General features: G+C 33.1%; 9 protein-coding genes across 9 annotated transcripts; 4 read left to right on the plus strand and 5 right to left on the minus strand.

Moving 5' to 3' along the window:
- The first annotated feature begins 379 nt into the window (after positions 1-379).
- On the plus strand, positions 380-1,938 carry Tsp_00574 (conserved hypothetical protein). Its single transcript, XM_003376344.1, has 4 exons — positions 380-433; positions 788-966; positions 1,013-1,439; positions 1,699-1,938. The coding sequence occupies exons 1-4, from the start codon at positions 380-382 to the stop codon at positions 1,936-1,938; spliced, it is 900 nt and encodes a 299-aa protein (XP_003376392.1).
- Positions 1,939-3,297: 1,359 nt separating this feature from the next.
- Tsp_00573 (twist-related protein) lies at positions 3,298-5,715 on the plus strand. Its single transcript, XM_003376345.1, has 4 exons — positions 3,298-3,930; positions 4,276-4,503; positions 5,000-5,093; positions 5,522-5,715. Exons 1-4 carry the CDS (start codon positions 3,298-3,300, stop codon positions 5,713-5,715), a joined length of 1,149 nt encoding a protein of 382 aa, XP_003376393.1.
- Positions 5,716-8,109: 2,394 nt separating this feature from the next.
- On the minus strand, positions 8,110-12,292 carry Tsp_00572 (elongator complex protein 2). Its single transcript, XM_003376346.1, has 21 exons — positions 12,167-12,292; positions 11,695-11,782; positions 11,277-11,570; positions 10,973-11,163; positions 10,827-10,899; positions 10,696-10,776; positions 10,516-10,602; positions 10,373-10,458; positions 10,191-10,319; positions 9,985-10,131; positions 9,855-9,925; positions 9,667-9,793; positions 9,390-9,488; positions 9,266-9,348; positions 9,142-9,214; positions 8,892-9,075; positions 8,731-8,840; positions 8,574-8,683; positions 8,406-8,480; positions 8,193-8,322; positions 8,110-8,154 (listed from the first exon to the last, which is right to left on the minus strand). Exons 1-21 carry the CDS (start codon positions 12,290-12,292, stop codon positions 8,110-8,112), a joined length of 2,409 nt encoding a protein of 802 aa, XP_003376394.1.
- Positions 12,293-12,942: 650 nt separating this feature from the next.
- Tsp_00571 (conserved hypothetical protein) lies at positions 12,943-14,208 on the minus strand. The gene is made up of 5 exons (XM_003376347.1): positions 14,133-14,208; positions 13,901-14,037; positions 13,674-13,835; positions 13,568-13,647; positions 12,943-12,976 (listed from the first exon to the last, which is right to left on the minus strand). The coding sequence occupies exons 1-5, from the start codon at positions 14,206-14,208 to the stop codon at positions 12,943-12,945; spliced, it is 489 nt and encodes a 162-aa protein (XP_003376395.1).
- A 730-nt stretch (positions 14,209-14,938) lies between these two features.
- Positions 14,939-16,172, plus strand: Tsp_00570 (hypothetical protein). The gene is made up of 2 exons (XM_003376348.1): positions 14,939-15,916; positions 16,005-16,172. The coding sequence occupies exons 1-2, from the start codon at positions 14,939-14,941 to the stop codon at positions 16,170-16,172; spliced, it is 1,146 nt and encodes a 381-aa protein (XP_003376396.1).
- A 351-nt stretch (positions 16,173-16,523) lies between these two features.
- Tsp_00569 (conserved hypothetical protein) lies at positions 16,524-19,094 on the minus strand. The gene is made up of 4 exons (XM_003376349.1): positions 18,977-19,094; positions 18,850-18,909; positions 18,347-18,783; positions 16,524-17,039 (listed from the first exon to the last, which is right to left on the minus strand). Exons 1-4 carry the CDS (start codon positions 19,092-19,094, stop codon positions 16,524-16,526), a joined length of 1,131 nt encoding a protein of 376 aa, XP_003376397.1.
- Positions 19,095-20,255: 1,161 nt separating this feature from the next.
- Positions 20,256-21,034, minus strand: Tsp_00568 (glutamate synthase). The gene is made up of 4 exons (XM_003376350.1): positions 20,951-21,034; positions 20,733-20,888; positions 20,514-20,669; positions 20,256-20,426 (listed from the first exon to the last, which is right to left on the minus strand). The coding sequence occupies exons 1-4, from the start codon at positions 21,032-21,034 to the stop codon at positions 20,256-20,258; spliced, it is 567 nt and encodes a 188-aa protein (XP_003376398.1).
- A 267-nt stretch (positions 21,035-21,301) lies between these two features.
- Positions 21,302-23,865, minus strand: Tsp_00567 (secernin-3). The gene is made up of 9 exons (XM_003376351.1): positions 23,744-23,865; positions 23,587-23,600; positions 22,911-23,137; positions 22,663-22,850; positions 22,224-22,420; positions 21,972-22,169; positions 21,843-21,914; positions 21,591-21,784; positions 21,302-21,532 (listed from the first exon to the last, which is right to left on the minus strand). The coding sequence occupies exons 1-9, from the start codon at positions 23,863-23,865 to the stop codon at positions 21,302-21,304; spliced, it is 1,443 nt and encodes a 480-aa protein (XP_003376399.1).
- A 1,860-nt stretch (positions 23,866-25,725) lies between these two features.
- On the plus strand, positions 25,726-27,252 carry Tsp_00566 (4-hydroxybenzoate octaprenyltransferase). The gene is made up of 5 exons (XM_003376352.1): positions 25,726-25,765; positions 26,338-26,471; positions 26,541-26,729; positions 26,809-26,875; positions 27,080-27,252. The coding sequence occupies exons 1-5, from the start codon at positions 25,726-25,728 to the stop codon at positions 27,250-27,252; spliced, it is 603 nt and encodes a 200-aa protein (XP_003376400.1).
- The last annotated feature ends 197 nt before the right edge of the window (positions 27,253-27,449 follow it).

Here is a 27,449-nt window from a genome sequence, read left to right on the forward strand (position 1 = left end):
TAAAATATCAAAGAACTGTAATTGAATAGGACATTCTGTATTTTTCAGTTATAATGGTGCAATTCATGGTATTTGTACATTAATTGTAAAAAGCATAAAATGATGCGTTATAATGATTTGTAAATCTCTTTGCGAATGCTATCATCTAAAGCTTTTCATAGAGAATAAATACAACTGCTACTACTACTACTACTAGGTTAAATTAACTGTTCAAATTTTTAAGCAAATAAATTAAATGTGAAGTAATTGTGATTAAAGTAAAACAATAAGCACGTAAGCAAACATATTCAAGCATATATATATGATTTTGTAAGTTGGGTGTCTCTCTTTCTTGCATATTTTTCTGACCATACATTTTTCTTGTAAATTTCAAAGAAACATGCACATGCGGTTCTTCATATATTTTGTATTTTTGAGTTCAGTCCTACAACCTGTAAGTACATTACTTTTAAAAGCAATGATTACATTCTAAATCATTTTAGTATTGCAAAGTCAAGTACACATTAATATATATGAACCACCTAAGTATTCTTAAAAATAAATTGCTGCTTATTAAATAGTTTTTGCACTGCAAAAATATTTATTCAATTATATATTATTTATAAGTTGGCATTTTCTTATGTTGCATGTTCATAAGAGGAATTTTAAATCCATGATGATGCTAAATGATTCACTGTTTTATTATTAACGAATTAATTATTATTAAAAATTTCAAAAAATATGAGGTAATACGGAAATCAAAAATGTTTTACGTCTAAAATAACAGTTAATAAAAAGTTTTTTTGAGACATTTTCTGCTGACTGTGGCATTCACGCTACTACAAAAAGTTTATACGTGCATTTGGTAGTGATTGCTGCTGAACGAAATCCTGATGAAAAACAATGCTTAGGAACAATAGTTCATTTACAACACAATGATACATATTCAGACACCATTCTCACTTCTAAATCATGTTTAAAATCAAAGTGAGTTGAAAATAAGAAAAAAGGTTTTACAACTTACATTATTTAGAGATTTAAAAAGTACAGTGGTTGTTACTGCGTTGGACTTTTATAAAACAGACATCTTAAAAAGCATTCGTGTTGTACGATCAATTTTCCCCAAAACGTTGGGTCATTTGGCGTCGAAAATACATCCAAGCGTCAGTTCACCTGCCAGTATAAATAGAAATTACGCGCTTTTAAAACTGAAAAAACCAATCGTGTATGACAATGCAAAACATTCCGTTTGCTTACCTCAAGAAAGTGAGATAACTTTTCCCATAAGCAGAAAATGTTATCTGCCAAAAGTTTATAAAAATGGAAGACTCGGAAACCCCATGAAAGTAGCTGTGCATAGTAAATATATGGTAGCTAACTACTCCAGTGAAACTTATCGAGAAATGGATTTGATTGTTGAAACTAAATCTATTTTCAACAGTCGTAAACGAATTCACGAAGTATGTATATGATGAAAGACTATCATCTACTGAAAATGCATTTATTTATATGATAACAGTGGTACTCACTGCTTATAAAAATATTTAAGAACTAAGTTTATTTATTTAGGTTGAACAATTTTCTTATTTATTTACTTTTTGTTATTTTATTTATGAATGTAGAAAACAGCTTTATAAAAATTAATACAATCAATGTCAAAAAATCATTTCTTAAATTTACAGTAATTATAAAGTTTTACATTTTACTACTTATTTTCAGGATGAATTCATAGTAATGGGTATGCCTATCTTATGTATAGACGCTGAAAAATATTTTAAAGTACATAAATATTTTCAATATGGCATTTTTGATCAGCAGAGAACAATCCTGCAGCGTGATTCATCCAAATTGATATATGTATTTACTTCACTTTTCAATGCAATAAATCACATTATGTTTGTTGTATCCACAAAAGAATTCCATCATGGGTATCCGGGAGTTGAAACTGAAACACCATGAGTATTTTCCCATAATTCTCAAATTTACTAATGTTTTTTAAAACTGCATTATCATTATATTGTTAAGCTGTTACTGTGCATGATGAAATAAAAATCAAATGAAAATACTGCTATAATATTAATTATCTGTTAAAATAAAAAGAAGCGACGTTCAAGTTTTTACATCTATATGACATAGCAAAATAACAATGTTGAGAAATCCCTCCGTTTGAGCCTGAAAATCCCTATCTGCTACCGTACCCGACGGTTGGTGTTGTGGTGACGTAATCGGCGTGTGCGAGGCGAGTGTGAACGCGAGTGAAAAACGTGACCTTGTGTGCGTGTTGGCGTGTAATTGTTTTTGTGTGATTCTTCCTGAGTAAATCTTAGTTTCCGTGTGTTGTTGTTCCCGAACTGTAACTAACGCTCATAAGCCTGAGAGAGGGCCGTTGCTGAAATTCAACTGTTCCGAGTACAGTTGGATAGAACAAACAATTTATAAGAAAATTTTTCTAGCAAAAAATTTAATTTGTTTAACTATTTTAAATTTTGATATAAAAGTTATTATTTTAACATTAAAAAAAATACAAGAATATAATATTAAATTCTAATAAAGTAATTAACTTACAGTTGTAAGTGTTAAATTTTTAAATCTTATATTTAAAAGCAAATTTAAACCACAAGTCAGAAGTATGCCATTTAAAAATGCTGCAGTAACTTTCCTGAAAATCATTTAAAAAAGAAAGTACACGAACGGTTAAAATAAGTAAAAAATAACTTTGAAAAAGACGTCATGATGATTTTTTAGAAATTTTAAGATTAACTTCACAAATAAATATTACAGTTAAAAGGCATCATGAAAAAAATCTGCATTTGATGCTTCTAAGGCGTGTATGCTAAAAGTAATAGTAATTTTTTAATATAAGATATTTTTTAACATACGAACTTCAATGATAAAGTAAAATATGAAAAAAAGCATTCAATATAAAATGCAGCTCTGTATTAATTGAAAATTTCAGTATAGAGGGCAGAAAAAATGCATTGCTAAGAAATTACAATTTCAATATGCAATTTATATGCTCCTTTAAGCACTTTAGCTTTTGCATTATCCGAAAATAATTATTAAAAAATTTTGCTGGCAAAAAGCTTGAAATTCAAAATATCTACAGTTGCCTATCTCCAGTTCAGCTTCTGGTGTGGAAAGGCGACAGAGAAACAACTGCGCCATCTGTTGGCATGAATCGACAAGCCAATCAGAGTTGAATCACCGTAATGTTTGTGAGCGCATTGGCAGAAGTTAAATCTTTGCTTTGGTGCCATCGTCCGTTTGGCAAAATCCGAATAACTCAGCTTAGCATTTCATGTTGGTGGTTTTTCTACAATGGAAACGGTAATGAAATCAGAGCCGATGGAAAAGTACGACGTTATTAGCGATTATGGTAACATGTTGTTGAGTCCGGTGTCGAACCTGCAAATACCATCCGACCTGCTGAATAAAAGAGATTCTTTCACTTTGTGCCGTTCGATTCCAAGCTGGACGTTCGACAATGGCAGTGATCACAAATTGACCGGTCGGACAGTGTTGACCAATTTGGAACCGTCTAATCGACACAGATGCTTGAACGTTAAGCGAGCTCGTCTTGACATCGATGGTCGCCATCATTTTATGATTGGTGATTCTGTGCAACAGGAATCACAACACCAAGAACAGAAGCAACAACAGGGTCGAGAAGAACAAAAGCATAAACAAGAGCAGGAACAAGCACAAGAACAAGAACAGCAACAACGGCAGCAGACGAATTCCAGAACGACAAAGTCGAAGAAAAAAGTACTGAGTCCAGAGGAGCTTCAAAATCAACGAGTACTGGCAAATATACGTGAACGTCAACGCACTCAGTCGTTGAACGAAGCTTTTGCCATGCTGCGGAAAATCATCCCAACTTTGCCGTCTGACAAGCTCAGCAAAATACAGACGTTGCGTCTGGCCGCGCATTACATCGACTTTTTGTGGAAAGTAAGCCCTGTGATGCTTCTTATTTCATATTTTCCTTGATGTACAGAAAAACAACATTTAATTAAAAAAAAATTTTATTTCGCTGTTGCTGTTGTTTTGTGTAGTTGACAGCATAGCATAGCAGAAGGTTCTTCATTATATTTTTTTTGAGTTGACTTTTTGCTTTTTTGCTTTTTTCAAATCCAATAAATCATTGTCTTCACGCATTCAGGCTGGACTGAGCTAGTTGTGTTGATGTTGAAATTGCTGCAGTTTTTTTAAATCTGAACGTACGCAGACTATTTTCAAAAGATATTTTCCCTTTTTGTTTATTAAAATGAAAATATTTAATTTTGTATATTATAGGTCCTTCAAAATGAAACGTCTGAAAGTTATCGTGTCGTGCCGACGACCAGTATAGATCAAGTAAAAACGCACGAAAGATTGGGATATGCTTTTTCAGCATGGCGTATGGAAAATGCGAACGGTGGTTCATATTGGAATGGTTCAAATTCGGTGGAAAATTTTTGCTCACCGTCAACAGTGCCGAGCCAGCGCCCATACGAAGACGGAAATCAAGAAGCAGTCGGTTCAGTTTCTTTGTCGTTTCCTTCTGCATACAGCAACACGTTTTAAATTCTCTATCTGCATATATAATAATATTTCACAATTGATTTCTAAGGTGTTTTTTTCTTTAATAAGTTTTTTATTATTTCAAATGATATTATTGTTTCGTGGAATTTTATTTTGGTTTGCCTAGCATTTCCACTTTTTCAAATAATATGCAGTTAGTTATTCTCTTTTAACATTGATATCATGCTAAACTTTTCAACTGTTCAACATCGGCTTGTTTTTGTTAAGCATGAAAAAATACATTGCTAACTATGTGAAGCGATCTGATGATCGATTAAATTGGGCGTTTTTGAATGTTGTTGTGCTAAGCTATTGTTATCGTTAGTAAATTTAACGAAAGATAAATTTTGTTTGAAAACAGTTTTCGTAAACATATACATAAATGTATGTATATGCATGCAAAAAGATAGATATCTATCTTTTCCGCTTTTAGCTTATCATGAAAAACTAGTCGTAGAATGGAAACTTGTTGAATATATCAAATTGTGAAAGTGCCTTGCAATTTGGCATTTTAACATCAAATGATAGCGCTGCAAAAATGATTGATACAGGTTGCTCTAAATCTTGCTTAAAGAGGAAAATTTTGAAAACGGTTTTCAACATTATTTACATTAAAAAGGATTTACGACAATCATTGTCAGTCAGTTGTTGGCCATATATCAATGTTAACCGATTTTCAATGTTATTGTCTTGGCAAATTTAAGAATAAATTCCTTAAATCAAAACGTACAATATTGTAGCATGCTTACATTGAAAAAAATTTCGCAACTAATTTATCAAGGTGATAATACTTCCCGATGAACGTTGACATTTGGAATTGGTAAAATTTTTCTAAAATCGTAATGAATCAATTGTTCTTGCTTAATACACTTTTTACCTGTCATAATAAGGATAAGGAAGTGTAAGAATAAAGGAAATTTGTTGTTGGGAAATGAACATATACTCGTGAAAGAAATTAATATTTTCTAATATTATTAAGGAGCAAAGAAAGGAAGTCAACAATTGGGAAATGAGCAATTATTTCTGATGTTTTCTGAAAATGCTAACAGAGAAGAAATTTTGAAAATTCCATTATCGCCGGCCGATTTGCACTGCCCGAGTTGTAATTCTTTTTCAGCAAAGAGGCACAAACGTGGTCATTTGGAAGGGCAAAGACTTTTAAGCTTTGTTTAGAATCAGAATATACAAGGCAAAGCAAATGTCCAAACTGACCGCTTACAAATTCAATTATTCATTCAAAACTATTTGAAATCGACATTTTATCCAACAGTGAAAAATTTTCTGACAGGTACAGCACCTCTTGAACAGGAAAAGCTGTAAAGTGCCAACTTCAACAGTTGTTGAAATTGATAAGAAATATTTTTGAAGTTTTATTTATGTTTTTATTATTTTCCACAACAGCAGATCAGATTTGTTATTTTTATTGATGCAAGCCGGTAAAATCATAGTAAATTTTTAAGCGAAAAATTTGACTGCTGAAAGCTTGAAGTTTTTATATTGCTTAACCCAAGTCAGACGGCGGAGAATATGACTAGCTGTTCCACTTCCTCTTCACCACTCCCATCGTTCTTTTCCATTTCATTCTGACAAGAAGCACTTAATCATATCTCCTGAAAACGATGCCAAGCTGTCTCCGGGCTACTTAGCAACCAAGCTAATTGACAATCTCCGCTTTCATTAAATCACATGCAATCACCGGGAGGCTAAAAATAGTTGTTAGATTTTTTTTTCTTCTCCTCTAGTAGAATTTATTTTCAAAAATGTTGGAAAACTCCAACTGTATTGCAATATACAAATGTTGATCAATGCTGCTGATGTTTGAGCAATCTTTAAAGCAATATAATTATGCTTTGCAAGAATTTTTCTTGTTTTTTTTTGTACAAAAACGAACGATAAAATTAGCAGTTTATTCTTAAAATATTGCTTTACAGTAGAATTTGTGAAGCATAAAAAAACAACAGGAAAATTATTTTCATTAGTGACATTTTAATAAAATGTTATTTAATATGCTGTTTTTTGGTATATTTTTCAAAGAATTTACGTGTTTCGTTATTTGAAACAGGATTAAAAAATTAGTATCCTCTTTTTACAGTCAATAGTGTAAATGTTGAAAATGATTCTATTTTTGCAATTCTCCATTGTTAATGTATTTCTGTAAAGCAACAATATCACATATATTTACAAAAGTTTAGTTTAAATATGATGAAATCTTCAATTATTGTTACAAAAGTATATATACATATTGAAATGTATGAATATATTAAAATGTTTCATCACAAGTTGCAGTGCTTTTTGATAATTTATTTAGTAAAATTTTTTCATAGAAGTGAATTTTTTTAATTGATTGAAATTTTTGATTAAATTGCACCAAAAAATTACATTCTTAACTGATGTTATCTTTTATCTAGTGCAATCTACAGAAACAACCAAAATTGCGCTGCTTTGAAAAGCTTTCAAATGCATACATTATCTGATAAAATGGTAATATTGTTTTTATGCAATGGATGTTTTTCTATTTTTCTTCAAAAAATCTCTTTATCATGTTACACGGCATTCTGCTTATATTTTTCAGCACTGTGCAGTATTAAAATTGCAACTTTGAATGAATATTATTAAAATATTTGAATAGAAATATTAGCACAATTTTGTAAACATATGTTGAAGAGCACAGGAAAGAAAATTAAACCAATTTCATTATACGATTATTCATTTTTAAGTATTTATAAGAAAAAAAATTAAAGGCTGATAAAGTTTCAATTGAAATTTTTTTCAATGCTCAATAAAAAGCAGCAATTGGTAAAAAGAGTAAGAGATAGGTTGAATTGTAAATGAAATGCGTCAGTGAATAAGCATTGTTTCAAATTCGACTCCTACTTTTTTTTCTCCCCTCCTCGAAAATGCTTTCTTCATTTGCAAGACACAGGGAATAATTTCGACGCGCATTTTGACGTCATTCCAAATTAATGGTCCATCGTGAGCAAAAATGTTCGCTAATGTGTTGCGCGGTGGAAACAAACCAATCAGAGCTTGCATTCTTTGCATATAGAATTTCTCACTGATGAAAAACATTTTCATTCCAACAATTACGATAATGCAAACAGAAGCAATTAAGCACTTTGACAATCTGAAGCTACTTCTGTCTTGAAATTCCACAAACAAAAACAACAGATTACACCTTTCTCCTTTGAAAATATATGAAAAACTCTGAAAACTGCCAACTGGGTGTCAGTTTCGAGAAACATTCAATCAATTAGAGAATAAAATGCTCAACGTTTTTTGATTTCACAAAATCAAGCAAATCAGTGCTGCTTATTTTTCATGAAAATCAAAATATTCAAAAACCCCCTGACTACCCAATAAACAACGCACTGCAAAACAGAAACTATAAAGAAAAATTGCATGGAAATTTGTTCTCATACAATTTCCATAATTCTTCTATTCATCTCATTTAAAGCACTGCCCTTACTGAAGTTAAGGTAACTTCGAAATGGAATATTTTAAACAAATCTCTCAACAATTATTATCCGTATACTTAAGCAGAAGTGGTTCTCTTAAAAACTGCATGCTTTAAATAGCATGATGCTGACGTGCCATCGGTAATTTTATTATAAACTATAATTACGTTTTTTCTGTAATCAGTTTGATATTACATTCAAATTATAAATTCGAAGTGAATGATCAAAAGAACAAGAAGCCAACTGTGTAGTTAATTCACCGTTTTCATCTTCTTCGATCAATGGACTGAATTTCAACCTCGACACCGTAGATGAATGAGACAAACTAAACAAAAGAATATAAACTTTCAACGTAAAATTAACAAAAATATGACAATTTACTTAAACTGTGCCATGTTAAAAATAAACCGATGTTCTCCACTTTTTCTGTTCCATTCAATGCCATAAATGTTACCATTGTTGAGACCAGCAACCACTATTAAGCTAAAGCAATGGTCAAATTAAAAGTTAGACAAATAATTAAAAAATCCCCCTCTCCCTCTCCATATGCATTTGTATACTTTGAAACTGAATTACCGATTTTCAAACTCTTTTGAAAAAATATCAACGGCCGTCACGGAATCTTCCAAAACAATCATATGGTGATCAATATCAGCCGCCGATTCTTTCATATTCCACATCATCAGCTTGAATAATAAAACTTCAAATAATAAATTAATGATTCCAAATTTACCTTCTTATCCCGGGATGCAGTTACGAAACTCTTATCATCTGGTGCCCAAGCGCAGTCCCAAATAATTCGCGCATGTTCTCGTCGTTGAGCAATCAGTTGCCAATCGAACTCTGGAAAATTGAAAATTTAAATAGCTACATTTAAATAAAAAAAATTAAAACCTCCTCCATCCGACTGTCTACTGAACAAACACCAACTTCGATCACGTGAAGCGGAAAGTATCATTTGATCATCATGTGAAAAGCAAATGCGAGTGACCGTGAGTTTATGGCCTTCCAACGAGGTTTTCAATCTCCAGTCAACTGTCGACCAAAGAAATATTTTCGCATGAGCTTCACTTGTAGCCTATTAATAGATTCAAAACAAAAATTAACAAAAAAATATTTATTCCAGATTAATGACAAAAATTACCAAGCATGCAGACGCAACAACAGAGCCTGCATGATTTGAAGCTACAGTATGAAGTTCAAATCCATGACCATACCTGAAATTTCATTATTTAATTTTACCTAAAGAATAACATTCGTTACATTACAATTTGTGAACTTCAATCCAAAGCGTATTCTGTGCCAGATCTGTAGCAAGTAATGGTTCTACAAGCAGATTGTCCATTGATTGCTCACTTCAGTTGAATCGATAAAAAATTAAGAAAAAAAAACCGTACCATTTGTTACTTGTACATTAAATGTCTCATTATCATCATCAGTGATGGAAATGTTTGACAATCCAAGGGCCGGCATGATTGCGCGATCACCTGCCTAAATTATAATAACTTAAAAACCAAGCTCATCATGCAGGACAAATAAATGGAATATTATCTTGGTTAAATTTTTCGCCAACACAGAAAAGATAATTGACATTTGATATCATGCATATGTAAAAATGAAAGCCAGAATTCTCCAACTATTTCCCTCCCCCAACAAAAAAGCTGATTACCATTAAACGATCTTCATTTTTCAAGAAACGTTCCACTTCGCAAACGGAGCTTAATAGTTCAAAAAATGAAGTCGGTGCATTGAAAACTCTCAACACCTTTTCTTCCCCACCGGAAACCAATTCGCCTCTAAAATTTTTATTTAAAAAATTAAATTTTTTAAACAAAAATATTTTAAAGAAACACATACCGCCTGGTTACAGAAAGACAAGCCATTTCATAGCCATGAACTTGAGCCCTGGACAATTCGTGAAATGTTGTCTAAATAATTTCCAAATTTAAAAATTATTCTCTGAACATCATATCTAAATAAAGCATACTTTTTTTCCCTTTCGTTTCCACCATCCAAACAATCGAGTGGTTTTATCGTTTCCGCAAGAAATTACATAGTGGCCATGTGAATCCCAATCAACATCTCTCACTCTCCTTGCATGCCCACTAGGCATAATAACTGAATACCAGTTTCCCTGATAATGTATACTTATTATTATTATTATTATTGCAATGGAAAATTATTATCAACAACATTTGTCGGATGACATTTCCAGCAGTGTAAAGAACCATCAAAAGCGTGAGCCATTACACTTTGGCCATCTGGACTAAACACGATGCCATAAAAGCCGGCAGCTTGTCCGCCAACTTCACCCAATACTTTCTAAATTTGCATTTTTGCAAAATAAAAAAAAGAACAAAGAAGAAATTTCACACCTCTGCACACCAACTATCCATATGCTTGTTATATTTCCAGATTACGACAGATTTGTCTACGGAGCAAGAAACCAACTTTCTATTGTCTGAAAGAAAATATTGCAAACCTTTGAAAGTATGCAGAAACTGAAAAAAAAACATACTCCCGGGACACCATCTGACACCATATACAGCTTGCTCATGGTTAAGAAGAGTTGCATCATTAATAACGTAACATTTTTCATTTTCGTCTAAAATATATACAGTTGATAATTACTACTGTAATTACCAAAAAAATAACGTGCTAATTTTAAAGAACAGTCTTTCTTCTGAATCATTTTCACTATGCTGTTGTGTCGTATAAAATTTCCACACTTTGACTGTTTTGTCCAATGATCCAGTGGCAAGATAGAAAGTGCTTGAATCTGAAATAAAATATTTGTCCAAAATGGGCATTCTTATTCCTGTATACTACCTTGAACTGTGGAAAAATGAAGAGATTCAATCCAATCTTTGTGACTATTTAAAACCAAAACCGTCTTTTGAAACTACAAAATAAAACATCCTCTCAAATAAAATCTTAGATCATTTTAATTGACACATTCACAAATCGTATCTAACCTCGCCGTCATACGGTAAAAAATGAATTCGAATCATCCAATCTGTATGACCGGTGGCGACCAATATCCCTAATAAAACACGTAATAATTTCACGAAAATATCAGCTTTCATGTTACCTTCATTATAAGGAGTCAAATCACAACTATACAAGCTGCAAGTTTCAAATAAAGTACATGCACACACTTGAAAAGCTAAAACATTTCCAAAAAAAAGAAATGATCACATTATAGATAATTATAATAAATTTATAACTATTTATGAAGTATAAATTATTTGAACTAAAACTGTTTGTAAAACAGCTTACCAAAATTTTCGCTTGAGCAATCTGCTTTCCAGATTCGAAGATCGCTACTTTCAGCTTCATCGAAGCAAGCAATAACAAAAAACAAATTACGATCAGGTAAGCACAATCCAGCAACGCGTAGAACAGGAAAGCTAATTTTTTCATCAATCAACAATTTCGGTGTTTTAGCATCATCAACATCCAGTACACAGCAACCATTTTTGTGAAGAAGATATTTAGGAAAAATATTGTTTCCCACGATTTTCCAAACTACTAATGAACCAGAACACGAACCACTTACGAGATAATTTTTACCTACATGCAACAATGCAAATCACTGCTCATCAGTTATTATTACTTATTATATACAAAAATTTCATTACTAATTTGATTTTGGTATATAACGTACAGTTCTATATAAATAAAACAAGAAATTTACCGTTTTTCACATATTTCACCGTATTTATACAACTTTGATCATAAGTAAAATAATTGACGCTTTCAATACGAGCTGCTGAATCATCTGTCTGAAATAATGGACTGATTGAAATAACTCTTACAATTAATAAATTGCGCCAATCAATAAATTTAATATTTATTCATTTATAACTCAATATTTTGAACAAAAAAAAACAAACTGTTAAAAGTTCAACGTTGATTGATCTAAATTTACAATAAAATGCGTTTAACTATTTCACATAAGATGCTCAAATTTTCATTATTATGTTACTTTCTGTATTAAAATTACAAAAGCAATAAAAAAATTAAGTTTTCCAAAGAAATATCAACAACAACAGTTCATGTTTTTGAATGCAATAGTCAATCCAACAGATAATAAAAATGAATGACTTAATTTACGATGCGATAATTTATAAATAAGGTTTTCTAAGTATGCTTAAATAAAATTTTACTTCTGGTCGCAAAAGAAAAATATTTCTTTCAGACGCAAAAGCGATAAACTCGTTATCCCAATCAGCGGCATCACTTTCACGATCACATCCAACAGATATATCTACGCCCTTAATATGGATCTTCATCTTTATTTAAGCTGCAATTATTGTTTTTTATTCGAATTTTTGAAAATGTCAAATAATTAGAACACACGAAAATACTTACAAATATACTGTATTTTTCTCACTTACTTTTACGTTTACTGTAGTAAGAGTAAATGCAAAAAATCTCACAATACTTTTGGTATGTTTTATTTAAATATTTTGTAAAAAATATTTTTTTATAATTTTATGCATAATTTTTAAAGAAAGAATTTTATTAATTGTTTATTAAAAATGAAGGTAATGTGTTTACTAGAAAAGTGAATGAAATTGAAGTAAGAAATTTACTTACGATGCGGCATATTTTTTATAATATTTCATTATAAAGTTAATATCTAAAGTTTATTTTGATTAAGAAAGATCTAAAGGTAATTGCTGCTTAATTCAGTATTTCCCTAAGTGATAGTTGCTTTGTTAATGAAAACAATATTTTAGCATTTTTGTCAAATGTATCAATTTAAATTATACAAGTAACTACATTGCGTTATGCATGGTTAAACTGGCATACACTGACTCTCAGGAATATAGATTATGAATTTTTAACATTGTTTAATATTTTCACTAGGCATTTATCTTGTTTTAGCAACAGTACACATTTATTTGCTTTCAACTTTATACAGTTAATTAAAAGATTGTTATAGATCACATGTTGAGATCCATAGAATATTACTGCAATATTAGAATTTAAGAATTCTTAGAGTAACTGGGTATTTGAGCTAAAAATTTGAAAAGATTCAATTCAGAAAGTAAGAAGAGGAAAAAATGCACTTATCGGCAGCATTAATAAAGCAGCATATTTACATTGGAGAATAAATGCAGCTGCAATTAAAAGGTTATATTCTGTTTTTTATATTTTTAAGTTATATGATAACTGATTTTTTGAAATAAATAATTAACTTGTAGAATCTAAAGTTATGCAGTGGATTGAGCAATAGCTACTTAGGAAAAGATCTAGGGCTCACAGGAAGCACTACTTTAATAATAAACGATTTAAGTCCAATAATTATGCACTGTGACATGTATGAGAAAAAAGGTTATAGGCTTACATGTGGATACAAAATGTTTCAAATTCAGTTATAAATTCCTTTTGCATCATTTTATCTTATTTTTGCCCAATGAAAATTTGGTACAGATTTTAAGGAGAAATTTTATTATCGTTCATCAAGATTCTATTTTCAGTCAACCGCTTTTTATATGAACATTGATTAAAAATAACAGTTTTACAATGAAGTTCTATAAAAATGAAAACTAATGTAAAACAACGAACAGTTTGCATAAAATGAACGTAAATGTGATGAGATACTTGGAGAAATTATCTGATCCATTTCTTGGCGAGACAGCTAAATGTCTTTGAGCATAGACATACCCGCCGAACAGTGGGCCATCTCGCGCTGCAGTCATGGTATTTTGGTTTCCCTTTCCATCCCAAGCATCGGCCGAAATTTTTGTCCAACGGATCAACAACAACTGATGGTTGATCGAATGACCACCATGTTCGATCGTCCATCATGCATTTAATCTCCAGTTCCTAAATGAATATTCAAATTTAAAATTTTTAGTTTTTTTCAAAAAAAAACTTCCAAACTGAACGACCCTCTTGAGAATGTCGATCATTTGCTCTTCATTACGACGGTTCAACTCCATCAAATCGCATGTGCTATGTCGAGTCATGCAAGCTTCTTGACAACTTTGTCCCTGGTCAGACAAAACGGCAAACTGGATCTGCTCTGCTGAATAAGATTTTATCCATAAAATACAGAATGCAAAAAACAATAGAGTGGAACTCGTCGGGATTTTATCCATGCTTGTCCGTTATGAGAACAACTGTTGCATAATAAACACAAAGATGCTTTCGCCCTTCGTACGGCATTGACCCTTTTAAAGGTTTCAGCTCGAGCCATTTGCAAATTTGTCACCCACTTACAAATTATTGAAATCAGTTGCATATATTGCATTCTTCACATAGTTAAATGGTAAACTGTTAATTGTAGTAGGGAATGTTTCAATGGAATTTTCCAACATTCGGTCACTAGATCGCTGGCCGACATGGGTGCTTGGTTTTGCCAACGCAAACGGCCTGCATTTAATTTTGTTATAACGTCTTCTACGGCACTAGCCAACCTTTTCTAGCTTTTAAATTCACCTGAAATTAAAAAGTGAAATTCCATACACAACAAATCGAAAATAGCACTTCAGTAAAGCTAAAAGAAAAATTACAATCGTGCAATTTCCTAAGCTTCTGAACGCTATATTATTAGTTGTTTTCTCCAAGAACAATTATCTACAAAAATGAAAAATAAGTTTAAAGTGCATCCGTGAAAAGTGGGGAGAAGTAATGTAATTTTGTCCGAAAGAGTCCCCAGTACACCACTCAAAAGTTTTATTTATAAAAAAAATTGAAGCATTTGTTCAAATTCATAAATTATACATTTTGAATTAATAGTTGCTTAAAGCCTGCGAAATTTTACGTTGCATGTTATAAATAATGCTCTGCAAGTATTCATATACCGTATGCAGGTATGTAATTTTTTGCGTTTGGTATATTTGAATTGCTTTAGTTGTTAATTTTTTTTGAATCGAAGAGTGTTTTTTATTGTTCTCTTGAATTTGGCATTTGAATTTAAGAAAAAGATGGAAATGAAAGATGAACCACCAACAATTAAGGAAGGTTGCTTTGTGGTGATCACGCGCTGCGGTTATTCACGCCTGTGCCCTGTTGTCCCTGGGAAGCGAATTTTGCTTCACAAAACAGTATTCTATTTAGACAATTTAGTTGGCCACTCCTTCGGCCAATATTTTGAAATTGTCAATAAACAACTTCAAGTTTGTTCGAATACAATACCAGAATCGGTTGCTTTTTCGAATAATTTGCCCGACGGTTTGATGTCGGATTCGGATGCAGATTCAAATTCAGATACTGAAGAAGCAAACGGAAATATGGAAGAAAATGCATCGAATCAAATGGTAACGTGCGAAGAGTTGGCGGAAATGAAAAAGAAAGGCACATCCAGCGATGAGATCATCCGCACATTGGTCAAAGGAAGTCTGTCGTTCAAGAGGAAATCCACGTTCGCGCAGTCGAAATATGTACAACGGAAAAAGTTGAAACACAGTGAATATGTGCTGGTTCTGAAGCCGACCATCCGTTTGTTGGCGGATATTTTCTATAAGAAAAATCCAGGAAAAATGCAATATCTTCGCCAGGATGCTTTTGCGATGCTGCTGGCGAAAAGTAACATTTATCCCGGCGCGAGGGTTCTAATAGTGGAAGATTGCTATGGCTTGATTTCTGCGGCGATTGTGGAAAAAATGAATGGCGACGGCATATGCTTGCAAATTCACCGAGGTGATCAGTGTCAAAGCAAGCCTTGCTTGGATGCGATGGATTTTCCGGAAAATATTCTTAAAACTTTCCAGCCGGTTCCTATCTCTTTAGCTTTCAAAGAAAATGAAAACGAAGACAACGCAATCCCGATATTTACCAAATGGCAGCAGAAATTGCAAGAGTTTGAAAAGGGCGAATTTGATTCTTTAATAATCGCTTCTCGCTTTGATCCACGCATATTATCAGAAAAACTGTTGTCAAAAATTAAGTTAAGTGGAACCATAGTGATATATTCGGCATGCATACAGGTTACATTTTGAAATTTAATGAAAACTATCTTACGACTCGTATAAAGATATCGTTCAATTTTAGGTACTGTCGGAATGTTTCCAGCAGCTGCGCAGTTCTAATCAAGTGCTCAATTTGGAAATTATGGACACCTTCATGCGTTATTACCAAATTTTGCCAAATCGAACCCGACCAGAAATGAATGGTCATGTTTCTTGTGGTTATTTGTTATCTGGCATTGTTGCTGAATAATAAAATTACAAAACGATTTTTATGAACAATTATAAATTATAACGCTACTGAAGAGTACTGTTAGGATGAAGTGATTAAGTATTTAATTTTTATTTTAAAATAACATTAAATTATTTTAGGAGAAAAATGTAATGGAAAACATTTCCCGATGTACAGCAAATTCTGAATTTAATTTGTAATAATACAAATGTCATAATTACCGTAAGACAGAATAGCATTCAGGCATAATTTTTCTTTAATATTTATTTGTGCGATTTGCACACATTTATATTTTGTTGCTTGCTATCTTTTTATGAAAAGCGAATATTTGCGACTAATGAATTTTATGCACTTTTTGTAATGTTATAATGGTTAGTGATTTTTGACTGTCTTTGGCTGCGTTGTCTTCCACGGGGGCAGTCGCGTCTGAGGTGGTCCAAACTGCCGCAATTGAAGCATCCGGCTCCTCTCCTGGCAAAGTTGCCCATCTCTCCAATCAAGGCGTCGATAGGCTGGGCCGCCACGGTCTTTTCCGGCTTCATGACGCCTGTGTGCGGCTGTCGGCTCTCTTGGAAATCTTTTTCCACTTGGATGACCCAGCTGACCGGCCAGCTTCCAAGCTTTGGCGAGGGTCGGCGGTTTCTGCAGCCAGATCGCCCGATACACATCCCACGACGTTATTCCACTGGCGAACTGCGCCACCAGATCGCGTTCCGACACGCAGGCCCTGCATCCCAGCTCTGCCACCTCCTGGGCGTATTGCTGGATGGTCTGACCTTCACGTTGGCGCAGGGCGTGGAATCGCTCAATCAGTCCCAGCGTCGACTCCTCCTGGCCGTAGGCGCTTGGCAGCCGCCTCCTTGCCACACGAATTTTTGTTAAACTATTCTTAATTTGTAAAAGTAGCAATTTAAAAAAATGTTCAAAGAATGTCAGCATGTTGATTCATGTTGCTTATCCTAAATTTAATAACTATTCTGTCATAAACCTTTTCAGAACACTGTTCAGGTCTTGGTTTGGTAATTTTATAAAAATTTAAACTGCCATCGTCTGACCAAGTTATATTTTAATTTTTGTGAGTTGGTACATATTGCAATAAATCAACAAAACCATTACATTAAACATTAGATTTTGAAATTTGCATTGTTTGTTATTTTTCCATTTTACTTTTATCAAATTGAACTTTAAGAGTGAATTTATTTTTCCATAACGATTTTACTGCTTGTCAGCATGATCTTTGTCCACTGTACCTTGAACAGAATGCAATATATCCATCCCATTAAGGAACCAGAAATGAACCGCCTTATTACATACATTACAGAATTTATAATTTTTTAATAAAAAATTTTCTTTCATTTGAGAAATCACATTAATCAGCATATAATAGAAGTTGGCCTGCTTACGAAAGAAAATTCAGACAATAGATTTATTGCTGAGCATTCCACTTATTAAATATTTATCATCTACATTTTATTGATGTTTTCAATCCATCTTATAAAGAAATATATTCCATCCTTTAAAGTTTTTCTTATTTAAGTATAATTTTGACAATTATGAATCATTTTTTTATATATCAATTTTTTTGACGTATTATTTTCACGGTTGTATTTTTGTTGTGCAACTCTAATAATACCGCATGTTTATTCATGGTTGAGTTGTTTTATTTGTGTACATACATTTATTACATTTGAAAATTCATCATGTAAACAATTTACATGATGATTAATTTGCATGCACCTAGAATTGAATAATAAAAGTAACATTAGTTAAGTGATTGTTATTAGTTATTGTCGAATAGTAGAAATTGAATTCTATGAATAAGTGTTGTTTGTGTATTGTAAGTGTATGAATGAAGTCGCAATTTTCAAAAGTTAACAAAAATACAATTGCCGCTTTGATTTCCAAAAGAAAATACAAGTGAAATAAATATTATTTCAAATGCAATAAACATGCCGTATGCCAAACATGCTGCTGTTGATTAGAAAATAACACGACTATTGAAAATTGAAATTTTTAATTAAAAAGCAACTGATTTAATTGAATTCCAATCTGAGAATAATGCTGCTAATTAAGAAATTAAAAACAAACAAACAAAAAGAAACTGTAAATATGTATTGCAAGGAGAATGGATTTTTGGAAAATATTAGGTAGAGTTAAAAAGTAACGCGTCTTTTGATTTTGCAAAAATAACATACCAAAAGTGACAAAACAAGCAACAGCAAACCAAAGACGACATAGCTGAGCAAAATTTGCATCAAAGCGAAAAGATAGACTTGTTGAGCGCAGAGACGCCTGGGCGTTGGCGACCGTTCGGATTGGCTGAACGGCGGCTTGTAGACGGAAAATACCCAATAATTGCCCAAAGCGAACCAGAACAAATAGCAGGCCAGCAGAAGCAATTTCGTGTTCCGGGCTGCCAGACGTGTGAAGCGAAAATTTTCGCCAGCCGAATCATTTCTGCTACAGGCGTTGTTGTTCTCTTGGAGATCTTGCTCTTCGGCGTCGGCTTCTTTCTGCAAATGCAGACGGCTACAGAAAAGCATCGCCACAAGCAGCAAAAGGCAACTGCCGCCGACGACCAAATAAACAGGGATTTCATCTCTTATGGGACATTTTTCCAAATAACGCAAACCTGAAGAAGCTTCACAATGGCTGCATTGCAATACGATGAATGAATCAAGCAAACAATTCTACTTACCGAAAAAGCACATCAAAACGGCAAATATCAACGTACTTGAAAGTAATACAGTAGTTAAAGCTGTTATTTGAAAAAAAAACAAATGAAAGCAAATTTGTCTCAATTTGTGTTCTATGGTTTAACTTACTGGTCACTTCGACAATTTTAAATACATTGTACAGAAATGTTCGAACTGAATTCGTTCCAACGCTCAGCTCATACAACACTAAACAATGATGCGGAGGTCTTGTTTTGGCCAACGGCATTGCTGCACGATCCGACTGCTCAAAAATACCAGCATCCAGGTAGGCGATCCCAGGCTGAGCTCACTTTTACCTATCGAACGAATGTCGATTAAGCAAGCGCTGGTCAGCTTAATTGTTAATGAACCGATTGTAATGCTAGCGTTTCTGAAATGCGCTTCGTTAACGCCATCCATTGATCACTGAGCTGAATCTCTCTCTCTTTCTCTCACTCATTCACTGTGCAGTACTTGTAAAATATTCACCAGTCATTCAACCAACCGTTTGCTACAAAATAATAATTGCTTATCATTACATCTCGTCAATGCAGGCAAATCTGCATTATTGTTCACCTTCATTGCACATTATTCAAATTTACTCATCTTGTTTTATTGCTTGAAACCACTGATGTCACGGTTTGCAAATATTAATTACATAATTTGAAATTGACTGATGCTTGAAAAATTAAGATTCCATTCATTCAATTAAATTCTGCTCTCATGTTTTATAATGCTTTTCAATGACAAATTCAATCAAAATAATAAAAAGAGTTATAAATTCATTTTTCAACTTTTCATTAAAACCAAAATGAAAAACAGATTAATTTCATTTCATGTAAATATTACGTATTACAACATCAAATTATCCATTAATAAAAAATATTAACAGTCATAGATATTTTTATATTCCATCTATATTCATGAAACGTGAACATGTTACTGAAAAATGACATAAAGATCTCAGTAATAATTAGTTCTTTGGATATGATGGGTGATTTAATTTTTTTTGATATATATACATATTGAGAAAGAAATTATCCCTTAAAATAATGTATTGCATGCGTTAAGAGTCATTTGTAAACTTTCAACAGCAATAAAGGAAATGTAATATTAATCATTCATTGACACGTTTCATTGATTAATTCGAAATCAATAATGCAACATGAAATTTGTCTATAAATCAGAAGCTTCAAAAGAAAAATTGCATACCTTAAGATGTCATTACCTGCTTACCAAGTTCAATCTGAAACATGAAAACATATTAAACATTAATTTTTCTCAGTATATATGACATGTTTTATGATAAAAAATTTTCAATAAAACTCGAATTAAATGCTATTAGCTAAAAGAAAAAAATATGCACAAGAAAAAAATCAACAGTGCAGAAAATATCCGTGTATTTTATTCAAAGTGTCTGTTCATCAACAGAAGGAAGAGATTTGTGAGTGCCATCACAGAATGGCCGATTTCTCGTTTGTTTGCAATTGCACAACCAAACTTCTTCATCCTTATCGCTGATGTATCTCACTGGTCGTAAGCGTGTGTTTTCTCTGTTGTGAGAACCATCGCAGTACGGCTTAAATGATAATTTTCCATTCGTTTATTCATTGCAACTGTTATGCTAATGATCATTAATTGCGACACGAAAAACAAATCAACTCACTTGACTGTGACTGTAACCACAACTGCACCAGGCATATTTTTTGTCTTTTTCAAATTTCACTTTAACTGGCAGCCTACTGTACACCTTTCCGTATTCTGGAAGAAGATGATTTGAACCTTGCAAACCGTACGGTTCTTCAGGTTTCTTTTGCCATATCTGAGCAGAAGTATCAAAAATTAATTAATAAATCTACCCGAAAGCAAAACAATCTTAGCTCACGGTGTAATATTTCAATGGGTTTGGTGCTACACCGACAAATGTAGTTCCTTTCTTGTAATATGTGTTGGGTCCCCAACCAGTCTTTCGACGTACCAACTGCGTAATAATTACCCGTGAACGCATCACTGTACACCACCGTGATAGAAATAGACAATTCTGCATTTCTTATTACCATAAAATAAGAAATATTACAAACTCCTACATATATATATATACACGTACATGCGAAAGTATCTTGTCAAGAGAGCAAACGAATCTCTTCCAAATTGTACAACAAATGCAAAATCAACGCTTTTGCTCATCTATTTTTATGATTGATCTGATGCAAAAATACTGTTCAAAAAATGATAAAATTTGCTGGTAAGACATCGCTGAACGAACAAAACCAAAAAATAACAAAACATAAGACAACAGTGACAAAAGGCTGCTTGCTTAAAGTGAGATTGCTTAAAGCTGTGCTGACATGAAGAAAAAGCAAAAGCAAAGACAATAAAGAGGTTTCGATGGAGACTGAAAGCAATCAATTAATCAAGCAACATATATGATGCAAGAAAGCGGATGGTTTGGATTCAATGAAAAATTCTCAATTCCGTATCGACGGCTTCCTTGTACAATAAATGTGCGTCTGTGATGTGCTCTTTCGACTGAAGAGCATTCATTACATCGGTTAACAAATTCTTTTCAATTTCCATCAAATTCTCCACAGCTTTCTGTTTTCTGCTTGCACTGCTTTCGATTTCCTGGTGGGCTTTGTATAGCGCGTGGCGTCGATCGACTGTTTTTTTAAATCGTGGAATGCACTGAAATTTCAAAGAAAAAATTATCAAAAACTAATAAAGCTGAAAATTAATCATCAACCTTCGCCGGATCTTTGTCATCGGGAAATTTTGGACTTTCTGTAAACGGAGAGCCAACACAACCATCGCTGAATACAAACGGCTTGAAGCCTGACGAACGTGGATCTGGAGTGCCGGTAAAAAAATGAAAACACTGCAACGATGAATCACTGGGCAAAATTGATACCTGAAAGCCAATGTTCACATGCTCACAAACTTGAAGTTTTACAAAAATATCGAATCTTTACTTGACTGCTCGTGCTAACAAAGCTACCTCCAAGTCCCATGCAAATTCCACTTTCTTCATTTCGCAAAATTGATATCATATTTTCGACTGTAAAATTTTCTGAAATGAAATAGAAGATAATAACACGACATGAATATAATCAACATTTCAGCTTACTGTTTGAAGTGTACTTTAACAGCAACTGATGGCCGGCTATCTGACGGGGATCGCAACCATTTTTGCCAAAAATTGCGGAAAAATCAAACGGAACATCTTCAGTCCACCATCCATTATCAAGTGCTGTTTTCTTGGCATCTTTCGATAATAACTGAATGTTCGTTGAAATTGTCAAGTTATTGGATATATTCCGAAAACCTGAAATAGAGAATTTTCAAATTTTTACGCTGAAAACAAATTTGCACATGATACCTTCGACTCTTTCAGCAGCCCAATGCCGGCCTGCTGTTTCCAACACCCATGCTTCCTGACGATCAGCCATCAAGAAGCTGTTGTGATAAGTCATGTCCATCTCATCCGAACAGCGCCCACCTTGTCCATATTTTTCAAGTAAGCTAGAAATCACATCCACACTCTCTCTAGCCGTTTTGGAACGTTCTAAACCGAGTCTTAAAAGAATTTGAAAACCATTCAAATCATTCTGATTCAATAATTCAAATAAACATTCCAGCTAGAAATAATTTTCTTGAAATTAAACATAACAATGTAAAATTCATTTTAAAAATAAACTAGAATTCAACGTATCAACAAGTTACATTTAGGTCAAGCATATTCATTCCATTGTAAAATAAACAAAATAAAATTGGCACATCACAGACTTTCATTTTTTTAAAGTGCAACAGCTTTCTACCTTAGCAGATCCATTCCAAGAAGGCGCTCTACACTGTCATCTGAACTATTCAGTTTTGTAAAAACAGCTTCATTCCCGATCACTACTCCATGTTCGTTGGAACCCATTTCAGCTCCCCACATCCAAGCCGGCTTGCTCAGAACCACTGCAAATGTATGCGGAATTTGATCAATTTCGATGTAGGTGCACTAGTGGAAAAGCTTTCAATAAAAATTAATAGAAAGCAAATGAAAAAAGTGCTTGCCTACTTTTAATTTTGCATCTGCTCCATGATCTGCTGCTGGAATGTATATAATTTCTTGAACCTCATTACGAGGACGGTCGGAATTTTTGCCAAATATTACTAATCTGTTTTCTGTGTAAGTAGGTAACACAACAAAAGTATCGCATCCTTTGCAATGCATATTCGATGCACTGCTTAAGTACATTGGGCAAGCACCGGCGACTGCAAACGTTAACAATTTCCAGCTTTGTACTGTAATTCGATAATTTCTGTTGTTTTCTCAGGTTCGAATGAATAATCTTTTATGCACGTAAATAAGTGAAGCATTTTTCTAAAAAATTTGTAAATATATAACTAAAAAAACATTACAATTTAGCAAAAAGTTATAAATATCGCTTTAAAAGTGCATTAGATTTGCAGTATATTTTTTGACAAAATTTTTCATGTTAAAATACTTTTAAAATTAATTTCAAAAATTCAGATTTGCAATAATCTGTAAAATTTTAATATTTTGATAATGCGAAATTTTTAATTTTTGAAATATATTTTTAAGCGTTGACTATATTTTGTATTTCATTAATTAATTGTAAAACATATTAATTTAACAATAATTTATGATATTTAATTGTTACGTGCTACTTATCAAGATAAAATTATTTCATACTGTAATGTTTTATTAAAGATTTTCAGGAAAAAGTAACGTGCCGTCAGTATTCTGTAATCATAAAACAAAATTGTTTTGTTGTTTAGTTGCAAAATGTTTCGTTCCCCTTCCTTCCTTGAATTAATAGTGCGCAGCAATTGTTTTTATTCAAAAATTCACTATCATAATAATAATTTAAAGCGAAAACTTTTAACTCGATATTCTTCTGAAGTTTTTCCTTGTGTTTCGTATTTTTCCGACAAACCAACAACTGCTCGTGTTTCATCCCAACATGTGCCATTATCTGGCTTAGTTGTCCAGAAATTTCCACAGTCATGGCAGCCTTATCTCAGACTTATGAGAGCGGATAAACCGGTGGGTAAGTATTATACGTATAATGCATTGCTCTCATTTTATTTTTTACTTCCGCAAAGCAGTGTCATGATTGTATAGTGTGTTTAAACATTAATAAATTACTATAAAATTATTCATATTCATTTATTATACGTTTAGGAACTCTGTTGCTCTACTGGCCATCTACGTGGAGTATTGCTTTGTGCTCCTCACCAGGTTCCTTGCCAAATATTGAATTGCTTACACTTTTTGGCTTGGGTGCTTTTTTCATGCGGGGTGCGGGATGTGTTGTGAACGATCTTTGGGACAAGGAATTTGATAAAAAAGTACGGTTTATTCATTTTGAAAATTTATACACTTTTTAATGAATATATATTTAAGGTTGCTAGAACGAAAGATCGACCTTTGGCTAATGGCGAACTGTCAGTATTGCAGGCGTTTACTTTACTTGGCGGTTTGCTCAGTTGTTCGTTAGCCATATTGTTGCAGTTGAATTATTACAGGTTATAATTTAAATCTTATATTCTAACTTACTGTGTTCCCTTTACACATTTTATAAGTTTTACTAATTTAGTTTCATTTTTCGTTGTGTACTAATATTGCGTATTAAAAATTGTTTACGTCATGTAAACTGCGTTCTTTATTTTTATTGACTTTTTTCGAGTGACGTTGTAGGCTTTAGAGGACATCTGCCGCCGAAGTAGTTTCGCTGTATTTATTGTGCTATGCTAACATGCTTTGTATTTTTCAGATTGTGTAAAATATTATTTCATGGTGTGGCAAAGTTGCTTTGTACTCTGACCTTGCTTTTTTATTACTGCGCTTATTAATATGATTAAAAACAATTTTTTCTTTTTGCCAAATTAATTAATACTGAACATTTATTGTATTATAGCATTATTCTTGGAACATGTTCGATGGTGTTGGTGGTTACGTATCCATTATTCAAGCGATTCACCTATTGGCCGCAGTTTATTCTTGGTGACTGATTGCTTTTGAAATATCATTTTTGGAAAGACACTTTAAAAGCCGCGTATTTCAGTACTTTTATAATTTTTTTATAGGTATGACTTTGAACTGGGGTGTTTTAATGGCTTGGGTGATCACGAATGAGTCATTTATTTCTCTAGTCTCCTGTCTTCCACTGTATACAGCTTGCGTTTGTTATACCGTTATATACGACACGATTTACAGCCACCAGGTATACATTAAATTTAGCTATCTGAATTCAGGGGATTGCAGGCAGAATTCACAAAGTAATCAGGTTGAATTTTCGAAACTTTTCAAACTCTCAGTTCTTCTTTGGTGAAATTATGAGAGAGTGGGGTTTGTAGAAGGATGAAGAATAAGATTTTAAGTTTTCTCCATTGGGTAGCATATGAAGAGAATATATTATACAGTTCTAATCACAGGGAATATTTTCACCACGATTTCTTCATTTTAAGGTGTGAAATCTTTTCAGTTATTATCATTTATGTTAGTTTTCATAGGCAAGTCAAAGGTATTATTGCATCATCAGTCAGTCATTAGACATGTGTTTAGAAAAAACGCATACTGGAATGAGGAAGAAACTGATAAAAGGAAATCAGTTTACTTGAGTGTCCAAAAAATTGTGAACATTTATTTTGCATATGCTGTTTAAAACTTTTTGATGTTGATTAGAGCATGATTATTTAGAAGAAAACTTTTACAACATGCATGCAACGTGAATACTGTGAAAGTTGTTCTTGGCAAGTAAGTTGATTCCTGCTAAATTCCATTTCCTTCCAATTAAGATGAAATAAGCTACCCCTAGATTTGGAAATAGATAACAAATCAACCCGACTGTTGTAAATATATTTTAATGGATATTTTCAATGGAAAGGAAAATGTTAACAGCAAGGGTACAATGTAAAAAGTTAAACTGGAAACTTAGTTGGTTGTAGAAACTTTACTGGTTATTGATGGTGTTTCTCTTTAAGCACAAAGTATAGTAGTAGTCTTTTGAAACAGTTAAGTGACGGAAAACTGTAAGCTGGCTGGATGTTATCATGCTTAGTATTGTAAGTGAAAATAAAAATATGATTTTTATTGAGTATTTGATAGAAGAGTCTTCGAGGCATTCTTTGAAATAATTTGAAAAGCTAGAATGATTGATAGATTGATTGATCTTCAAATTGCACTGCTGTTGTTGCTGACGATACTCGGTGAGTAATGTGCTGTGCTGTGTGTGGGCTTGTGTGTGTGTGTGCTTGTGTATGTATATGTGTGCTGCATGATGTGCTGATGATTTATTTATGCTGCTTATATTTTGTGCTCGTTAACTTATTCCTTTTTGTGCATTGTAATTGCTTTTTTAATATTTATTTTCTTTTTTTAAATATAAATATAAAAAAAATTAAATGGCGCGATAGTTGTTTTAAATTAAGTGCAGTTAGCAACTGGCGAAGAGAAGCAATTTGTTCTTTTAATTCAGGACTTACGTTTAATTGGGGTGTATTGCTCGGATGGGCAGCAACCAGCGGAAGTGTTTACTGGCTAGGTGCCATGACATTATACTTCAGCGGTATTTCGTGGACATTAGTATATGATACTATTTATGCGCATCAAGTGAGCTCAACTGCGTGTTGCTGATTATGCGTTTGCGAAATTAAATCTACAATGACCACTGCTTTTCAGGATAAAGCTGACGACAGTATCATCGGTTTGAAGTCGACCGCGCTGAAATTTGGCGACAACACCAAACCTTATTTGAGTTTGTTCGGCAGTTCGATGATCACAAGCCTGGCCATTACTGGTCTGATGACCGACCAAACTTGGCCCTATTACGTTGGCTTATTGTTAACATCTTGTCATATCGGTTGGCAGGTAGAGAGGAAGATTTGATTTTATTTTAAAATTTTTCCAAAACAAAACGAAACACCAATCATTTTCTTGATTTTTTAAGATTGGTACGTTGGATATCAACAATCCAGCTGATTGTTGGAAGAAGTTCAGCACGAATCGTTACCTTGGTTTAATTTTGTTCATGTCGATCGTTGCTAGCAATTTGTTAAAATGATATATATATATATATATATATATATATATATATATATATATATATATATATATATATATATATATATATATATATATACTGCCCCGCCTTTCCTATTTACCATCATCCCGCAAAAATTTAGACATTGTTTGATTTGAATGGGGGCATTGAATTACAGTCTTACTGGGTGGCCAACTCCGATTCAAATTCATCACTGACTACTTGGCGCGCCGGATCCGGCAAATCTCTGTCCATTTCCCGGCCAAGTGCCTGCGAGATTTCGTGATTGAACAAGTGATCGACCCCTCGAGTACAATAGATTCAACGTTCACATGCATAAGAGAGATCTGACCGCACTAATTCGTTCTTTCTCTGTTTTTGTGATACTGCTTATTGGGCGGGGAACTTGAAAAAGATAGGTCGATGTGTGATATGATATGGATGAAAGACAAACATGCATACAAAGCTACGATTGCCGCACTAGTCCACCCATGGGCAAGAAATTGACTGCATCACAAACGTAATGTTCGATGCAAGTTGATGCCGTT

The sequence above is a fragment of the Trichinella spiralis genome (assembly GCF_000181795.1).
Source record: "Trichinella spiralis strain ISS 195 chromosome Unknown Scfld4, whole genome shotgun sequence".
NCBI classification, from domain to species: Eukaryota; Metazoa; Nematoda; class Enoplea; order Trichinellida; family Trichinellidae; genus Trichinella; species Trichinella spiralis.